Here is a 9,076-nt window from a genome sequence, read left to right as displayed (position 1 = left end):
ACTCCAGGGACGCCGCCGCCATCGCGAAACTCCGTTTCGGGGGACAGAAGTCTCTGTTCCGGCACGCCGCCGGGACGGGGAATTGCCCCCGGAGTCATCTCCATCGACACCACCGCCATCTTCATCGCCGTTGCTGTCTCCCATGATGAGGAGGGAGTAGTTCTCCCCCTAGGTTGAGGGCTCTACCGGTAGCTATGTGGTTCATCTCTCTCTCCCATGGTGTGATCTTTATGTGATCATGAGCTTTGTATCACTACTAATCTATGTGCTACTCTAGTGATGTTATTAAAGTAGTCTATTCCTCCTCCATGATGTAAAGTTGACAGTGTGTGCATCATGTAGTACTTGGCGTAGGTTATGATTGTAATCTCTTGTAGATTATGGAGTTAACTATTACTATGATAGTATTGATGTGATCTATTCCCCCTTTCATAGCTTAAAGGTGACAGTGTGTATGCTATGTTATTACTCGGTCTAAATTGCAACGGTCTATTATGCACTCTAGAGGTTACTTAAATATGAATTCCGAATGTTGTGGAGCTTGTTTACTCCGGCTTGAGGGAGCTCTTGTAGCCCTACACAATGAATGGAGTTTGTTATCCAACAAGAGAGTGTTGAAGTAGCATAAGAGAAGAGAACTTATTTATTTATGTGATCATTGTTGAGAGTGTCCACTAGTGAAAGTATGATCCCTAAGCTTTGTTTCTAAGCATTGAAACACCGTTTCCAACAAGTTCTGTTACATGTTTACTTTCTGCCATCTTTATTTCAGATTGCAATTACTACTTACAATCATCCATATTACTTGTATTTCACTATCTCTTCGCCGAACTAGTGCACCTATACATCTGACAAGTGTATTAGGTGTGTTGGGGACACAAGAGACTTCTTGTATCGTAATTGCAGGGTTGTTTAAGAGGGATACCTTTGACCTCTACCTCCCTGAGTTCGATAAACTTTGGGTGATTCACTTAAGGGAAACTTGCTGCTGTTCTACAAACCTCTGCTCTTGGAAGCCCAACACTGTCTACAGGAATAGAAGCGTGCGTAGACATCACGGATCCTCACTCCATGTAAGATTTTAGGGGCGGGGATGACTTGTCAGCTTTATTACTGACGGCTCCTTTGTAATGAGACACTTGGGATGCCTCAGAGGTGGGTCACCATCTTTAATGGACAAGCTAGTTTCCCTAGGTGGAGACGTCTCGAATACCGTCACCATAAAATTCGCCCATCAGCTCACCTTGTCTCCTATTTAACACCCCTTTCCAGCTCACCTCGCCTCCATACTCACCGTTAGCCACCGTCCGTGAACATTATGGCTCGCCTAGAACGAAACGCCCCATGAGTGACGGGCGCCGTTGAAGGCCCAACGTCACAGGGAAACTCTGACGACGCATGCTACGATGCTAGACCACCACATGCGGGAAGCAAGGTCGGATAGGAGGGCGAAGTGCAGGCAGCCATGGTAAAGAACGACGGGAGGCTGGCCTGTTAGGCGCCGCGACTGACGGCGAGTAAACTAGGAGTTAGTTAAATTTTAATAGTTTTCATTCAACTTTGCAAATATAACTAAATTTAAATGAAACTCAGCATTTCAGTTTGAATTCTTCTCGGCCCCAAACAATTTGTAGGAGTTGCCGGTGTAGGAAACCCCTTCCTATATCAAAAGAGGTATTGCAGGCAACCTTCCGACGCCTATTCGAAGATCGCCCGTGGAGATGCTGTAACCATTTAAAAACGGATGCTTAGGGTTTGCTTAACGGGTACGATAATGTAGATGCCAAGGTATTTTCGTCAAAAATATATATTTTTGAATTGTAAATTACGTGTCATGTTAATTTTTGGCATTGAAATACCATATTCTTGCAACCTTATCCGTCTCTCACGTCGGTCTTGCTTGCGAGCAGAAGACACACTCATTTTTTTTTACAATCAATACCACATATATTGATAGCAATACATAGTACACGATAGAGATACACAAGTTGTCTTCAATAATTACAAAATAAAGTCGAAAAGAAACAACTAAACCTTCGAGGTCTTCAAATTATTTTTTCTTCTATGACACAATCTGAAGATAGATAAATATAGATATCAAATCGTAGATTTGTAAATACGTCGCAGTGCCAAAGCTACACGCACACGTGCAACTATAGTAGTCAATCAATATTGGGAAAGAGTACGAACACCTGATAGTACGTCGAGTTGTAATAAAGGTGTGCGTTTATAGCGGCGTTCGATCGCGTGGCAAAGGGAAAAAAACTGAGAGTTTTGTCTTCTATATACTTTCCATTTGCTGGAGGTCGTCTCCTCTCCCACCGGCCGCGGGCGTCGGCGGCCGGTGGTAACCGGCCCGGTGACCCCAGCGCCGCTTGATTAGACCCCTCCATCTCCCGCTGGCTTCTTTCTCCTCCTCGTCTCCCACTATTCAGCACTCCGTCCATCTATAAATAACCCGGTCGCCTTCCTCCCTCCGATATATCCTCGCGTCGCGTCGCATCGCTCAAGAACCATAGCTAGCTCCACCGCCACCACCTTTTGCTACCACTGCCCCGCTTGCCCATGGTGTCGCGGCCGGGGTCGAAGAGGACGACCAAGGAGGATGACGAGGAGGAGGAGGAGTTCGAGGTGGACGTGGTGCCGGACCGGCTCGAGTCGTCCCGCCAGAGCCGCCTCGCGCTCTTCGGCTCCGAGCTCCGCCTCGACCGCTTCCGCCCGCGCCGCCGCCGCCGCCGCATCCCCGCCGTCGACGGCGAGGGCGGCTTCTTCCACGACCTCATCATCCTCCCCGACAACAAGTACGCACCGCTCGCTCTCCCTTCGTTTTCTCCGTTGGCTCGCGCGCGCCGCACACCTGGCTGGCCACTGTAGAAAATCTCCTGCCTTCTCGACGCGTGTTCCGGAAGCTCGCGCGCTCGACTGGATATTGCTTCGCCATGATGAAGCAAAGCTAGCGGCCGTTCAAAAAATATAAATCCAAACAATCGGCACCAGAAATATTCGCAGTAAATCCTGTGCCGGTAGAGAATTGAGATTTTTCCGGCGGATTTTTCGGCCTCTGTTACTTTTACTGCCGTCCCAATCGTCGCTTCCGGTGTACGGTGCGCGCGTGCGCTCCATGGCCGCCGCCGCAAACCCGGCCGTCGGTTGTGGATCAGCTCGCCAGTTGCGCGAGCTTGCTAGTTGCTTCGGCAGGGCGATGTAGGTTGCAGCCAGCGTTCACGGGTTCGTGTACAAGGGCCGCACGAACAGAGGTGCCTACGTACTACTACTAGCTAGCTTACTTTTGCTTTATCAACTTTTGTCGCACGAGCTTTTGCCTTTTCAGCAACACGACTTTAACTGGCCATGTTCATTATCCACTACTAGAACTGCACAATTTGTAAGCATGCTGAATACAAATTCACAAGTTACATGATTTTTTACATAGAGAATTGATAAATCCCCAAATTTGGATGCATGCGATATTTTATTTATGCACACACACCAGTAACAGAGGTTCCGAACTGCCAACTTGCATATTTTCTCTTACTAGCTACTACCATCAACTACAAAGCATATTTTTGAATATAATAAGCAGGGCTCTGTGGTTATCACAGTATGACAAGTAAGCTATATATAGCTTCTACGAGCAGCCTTCCTCCTCAAACGCCAACCAGGTGTACGGCGGCTTGAGAGGCTATCGGTAACGTCGTGCTCTACAAATTTGGTTTCTACACCCCACGACTTGGATTGGTGGTTTGAACAGCCTAAATAATTAAACAGAATGGCCGGGAGAGCCGCTAATCCTCGGGGTGTAGCTGGAGTCGTTATCTCGAGGAATATTTAAGTGGATACGTAGCCTGCAATCTGTTCAAGTCATGTGGTTATCTCTGCTTGACAGCTATGAAATTTGTTTGATGTTGATTGTGTCGTCTTTGATTGGCGGTGATCGCGCTTCATTAGACAGACACAATTAATTGGTGACAATACGAATATGCTATATGCAAACTTAGATGCAGATTGCAGGAATAATAAGAAGCAGATGGCTTGGGCTAACAGTGTGCCGGATTGTTTTCTAGCTTTAATTCAGCACGCTGTAAATAGTAACAAGTGTCTATTTTGTCAGTACGAGGCTTTGCAATTTTACATTCAGTTCGCAGGTATAAGAAGCCAATGGTTAAATTGTGGTATACACGTATGCCCGATAAATTTTCAATCGTTTAGTTCAGGATACGGAAGGATTGTATATGAATGCCTACTTAATTCTACTACAAAGGTGTATTAATCATTTCGACATTACGTATGAAATGGCAAAACGGTAACATGAAAGTGTAAAACTGTAAATTAGATGAAAAAGGTCAGATCTTCTGACTATTGACTTTAGTTCTTATTAGTTTTGCCATTTGTTGGTGATTGCGACAGATATTGTTGGAGATGAGGTGGCCCAGCGACATCCATACCGTCATGTTGGTTTATTTCATTCCGTTGTGCCTGCATCTCAGTTACTAGTTTATTACTAATACCATTGGATCGGTGCACAAGAGAAACCCACTCATGGCCACATCACCCCTGACATGTTCATGTGCATGATGGAGCATGCGTATGATCTCACAATTGATTAACTCTGCTGTGTGTGCATCCATTCTAGGACAGAGGGCCCATTAGGCCTAACTACTACTTTTGGCCTAATTAGCTAGGTATGTTTGTGGGTGCTCTAGCCACTTTCGCATTCAGTTTTAACCTTCATACGCAACAAAATTGTGTGACTCTTAATAAACAAGCGTGGTAAAATTTTGAAGTCCACTATTATGCAACCTTTGAGCGCTGAAGAATGTTAGCTTGTTCCTTATCATGCTAGAAACAGAAAGAACATTTAAAAATGGTAATATGAGGGTGTACATTTACTGATTTATGATTCTATTTTTCTGACGGCAGGTTATATATGTTATGGACAAAGTTCATACTGGTTTGGGCAGTGTACAGTTCCTTCTTTACGCCCTTCGAATTTGGATTCTTCAGGGGGCTCCCACAGAGACTATTCATCTTGGACATAGTTGGGCAGATTGCTTTCCTTATTGATATTGTTTTGAAGTTTTTTGTGGCCTACCGCGACCCCGACACATATCGCATCGTATGCAATCCAACCTCTATTGCCCTCCGGTAATATTTTATCATCTTACGCTTTGATTGTGCAACTAGCATCTTTTTTTGGTACTCCAATATTTTCACCTCATCCCTTATAAACCAACAGAATCATTAAAACGGGTGGATATCATGAATAATGAGTTGGGAACTCTCGATCATTCTGATGTTGCTGAAAGGAAAATTCTTTTTGAAAACAACATTTGCATGTTCTACGGTATCTTCTCCATAACATTCAACCGCTGACCTGTTTTCTCTCTGCATCCAGATATTGCAAATCAAGTTTCATTTTTGATCTCCTTGGTTGCTTCCCATGGGATATTATCTATAAGGTTAATCTCTTCCTACTGATCTTAATCAATCTCACTGATAACATACGGTGTGGCGTTTATTCTGTGGTTGACATTTTGATTGTCTGCTCCTGTTTTTACATTGTGTTTCCAAAACAGGCTTGTGGCAGTAAAGAGGAAGTAAGATACCTATTATGGATTCGCTTAACAAGATCTCTTAAGGTTGTAGAGTTCTTTCGGGATTTAGAAAAGGACATCCGTGTGAATTACCTGTTCACGAGGATAGTGAAACTCATAGTCGTGGAGCTCTACTGTACACACACAGCAGCCTGTATCTTCTATTACCTGGCCACAACGCTACCTGAATCAATGGAAGGATATACATGGATAGGGAGTTTGAAGTTAGGAGAGTACAGCTATGAGAACTTCAGGGAACTTGATCTTGTCAAACTTTATATGACCTCTCTGTACTTTGCTATCGTCACCATGGCAACCGTAGGTAAGTTCAAGTCTCATGTTCAACACGAAGTTCTTGCCTTTCCATGCTTGTCAGCAACATAAAAGGTGTCGTTTTCTCTCTGTAGGATATGGTGACATTCATGCTGTAAATGTGAGGGAAATGATATTTGTCATGATCTATGTTTCCTTTGATATGATTCTCGGAGCATACCTTATCGGTAACATGACTGCGCTTATTGTCAAAGGCTCGAGAACAGAGCGATTTAGGGACAAAATGAAAGAAGTTATCAGGTATATGAACAGAAACAAACTTGGGAAGGACATACGAGAACAGATCAAGGGGCATTTAAGGTTGCAGTATGAGAGCAGCTACACTGAAGCTTCTGTACTACAGGACATCCCTATTTCTATTCGGGCAAAGGTGATGCATTATATTTTGGACATATTGCCATCTTTCTGTCATATTGAAAACTTGCAATAATTTAATTTCAGATTGCATAACTAATGCCCATAAGCTTTTGTTTCTTTGCATATCAACTGCAATCCTGACTTGTTCAATTTAATTGATATATATTTTATTACAAATGCAGATTTCTCAAACACTGTACAAGCCATACATTGATAGCACTCCTCTGTTCAAAGGATGCTCAGCAGAATTCATTCAACAGATTGTAAACACTCTGTTCTTCTATCAAAATTATATATGTTAATTTATTTATACAGTTACTACTATATATTTGTACAGCATTTCTCATCATGTTCTTGCTCTTGGCAGGTGATCAGACTGCAAGAAGAGTTCTTCCTACCAGGAGAGGTTATTTTGGAGCAAGGAAGTGCAGTTGATCAGATATACTTTGTCTGCCATGGTGCACTGGTGAGTTCAAGTCTAGGAATAACTGCTTAATTTACAAGAGTATGTATCATGTACCTTACAAATCGATGTATTATATAAAATAATATTTTTATTCATACTAAGTTACAATGTGTTTCTATACTATTTAGGAAGGTGTTGGAATTGGCGAAGATGGTCAAGAAGAGACTATTTTGATGTTGGAGCCTGAGAGTTCTTTCGGAGAAATTGCTATTCTTTGCAATATTCCACAGCCCTACAGTGTTCGTGTTTGTGAACTTTGTAGGCTATTACGTCTTGATAAACAATCATTCACAAATATATTGGAGATCTATTTCGTTGACGGAAGAAAAATTTTGAGCAACCTCACAGAGGTACACAACAGACAATAGATACAATCATCATCATGACAGTTGTTACTTCGCCAATTTCCCAATTTAAGGGTACTCTTTTTTTCATTGATGTACTTACTCTAACTGCAGAACAATGAATACGGTGGGCGAGTCAAACAACTAGAATCAGATATCACATTCCATATAGGGAAGCAAGAGGCAGAGCTGACATTAAGAGTAAATAGTGCTGCCTTCTACGGGGACCTTCATCAGCTGAAGGGTTTAATACGAGCAGGAGCCGATCCAAAAAACACCGACTATGATGGACGATCTCCTTTGGTATGAACCTCTAAGAATAGTTTTGAAGTTTTCATCTAATCCACAATGTTTTACCTTTCAGGATATATAATGTAATATATGTCTGATGTAACCATTATCTTCTTCACAGCATCTAGCAGCTTCTAAAGGGTATGAAGATGTTGCGCAGTTCCTAATCCATGAAGGCGCTGATATTGATCTTATCGGTATGCTCACCCAGTTCAATGCCAACTCTGCTGCCACTTTAAGATTCTTGCTTATATACTTGTAGTGTACAACTCTGTGAAACATCTCATCTTATCTTATCACGCATCTTATGCACTCAAATTATGTTCGCAACCAGATAAATTTGGAAACACGCCGTTGCTGGAGGCAGTGAAGCAGGGTCATGACCGGGTGGCTACATTGCTCTTTTGCAAAGGAGCTAAGCTAAACCTTGAGAATAGCGGCAGCCATCTCTGCATGGCAGTATCAAAGGGGGACTCTGATTTCGTTCGGAGGGCCCTAGCTTATGGCGCTGATCCAGACTCAAAAGACTATGACCACCGCACTCCTCTCCACATAGCCGCCGCAGAGGGCTTGTACATGATGGCGAAGTTGCTGGTAGACGCAGGGGCAAGCGTGTTCACAACTGACAGGTACCACACAACAACAAAAAACTTCATCCTCGAAGTTTGTTACTTGCATTGTAGGCATAGTTGAGCTAGACAACACCATGTATGCAGATGGGGCACTACTCCACTAGACGAAGGGCGTAAATCGGGTAGTAAGCCACTTATGATGTTGTTGGAACAAGCGAAAGCGAGGGAGCTATCCAAGTTTCCCGCACGTGGTGAAGAAGTGAGAGGCAAGTTCAGAAGCTCAAACTTTTGTCAAATTACTGCCCATGTTTTTCATTTTCTGACCTCCACAAAAATTATTCTGCTGACAGATAAAATGCACCCGAGGAGATGCTCCGTGTTCCCTAACCATCCGTGGGACACTGATGCTAAGCGTAAAGAGGGAGTGGCGTTGTGGATTCCCCACACGATTGATGGACTCATCAGGTCAGCTCAGGAGAAGCTGAGCTTGTCCAGCTCATTTCTGCGCTTGCTCGGCGAGGATGGCGCGAGGGTGCATGATGTCGACATGGTCCATGATGGCCAGAAGTTGTATCTGGTCGGAGGCGATGGCGAGGGACAAAGCAAGTAGAGTAGGTGCGCTGTGGAGCAAAATAAGAAAATGATCTTCCGACAGAATTATGCTGTTATCTGTTCCCGCCAAATATTTGTGTAGGATTAGTTTCCTCAGATTTGCATGCTTTCAGGCTTGCTGGTCTTTATGTACCACTGTAGATACGAATTAGCTGTTTCTTGAATATGTATAGATTAATCATAAGCGATGGGAACGGATGTAAATGGAAATGTAAAATGCAGATCTGGACATACTTACTCCCTTCAGAAGTTGAGCTAGGAATAAGATGCATGGTCCACGGCAAAGGAAAATAAGAAGAACAATCATGTTGTTCCAGATAATGTTGACGTTATCCTTTGCTGTCAAGTGTTCATGTAGTTAGTAGGATAGATTTCCCAGATTTGCATGCTATTTTACGCATGTCGGTTTTTCTAGACAGAAAGCCAGCCTTTATATAAATAAGCCAGATCGATCAATTAAATAGGCCATCGATCAATTACAATGAAACGATGCGCTGTTTCTGTGTC

The 9,076-nt window shown here is 43.4% G+C and overlaps 1 protein-coding gene across 1 annotated transcript; it reads left to right on the top strand.

Annotated features, from left to right (window-relative positions):
- The first annotated feature begins 2,492 nt into the window (after window positions 1–2,492).
- On the top strand, window positions 2,493–8,890 carry LOC124685377 (potassium channel KOR1-like). The gene is made up of 13 exons (XM_047219719.1): window positions 2,493–2,801; window positions 4,921–5,145; window positions 5,396–5,459; window positions 5,577–5,916; window positions 6,002–6,297; window positions 6,467–6,547; window positions 6,652–6,750; window positions 6,879–7,100; window positions 7,209–7,397; window positions 7,507–7,582; window positions 7,720–8,014; window positions 8,102–8,223; window positions 8,308–8,890. Exons 1-13 carry the CDS (start codon window positions 2,566–2,568, stop codon window positions 8,565–8,567), a joined length of 2,505 nt encoding a protein of 834 aa, XP_047075675.1. The 5' UTR covers window positions 2,493–2,565; the 3' UTR covers window positions 8,568–8,890.
- The last annotated feature ends 186 nt before the right edge of the window (window positions 8,891–9,076 follow it).

Source organism: Lolium rigidum, chromosome 1 (genome assembly GCF_022539505.1).
Source record: "Lolium rigidum isolate FL_2022 chromosome 1, APGP_CSIRO_Lrig_0.1, whole genome shotgun sequence".
NCBI lineage: Eukaryota > Viridiplantae > Streptophyta > Magnoliopsida > Poales > Poaceae > Lolium > Lolium rigidum.
This window is presented reverse-complemented; position numbering and strand designations above follow the sequence as displayed.

Coding starts and splice junctions, on each gene's coding strand:
- LOC124685377 (XM_047219719.1), top strand. CDS start 2,566: ATGGTGTCGCGGCCGGGGTCGAAGAGGACGACCAAGGAGGATGACGAG. Junction 6,548..6,651: donor CAGAATTCATTCAACAGATT/GTAAACACTCTG, acceptor TGCTCTTGGCAG/GTGATCAGACTGCAAGAAGA. Junction 7,398..7,506: donor ATGATGGACGATCTCCTTTG/GTATGAACCTCT, acceptor TCTTCTTCACAG/CATCTAGCAGCTTCTAAAGG.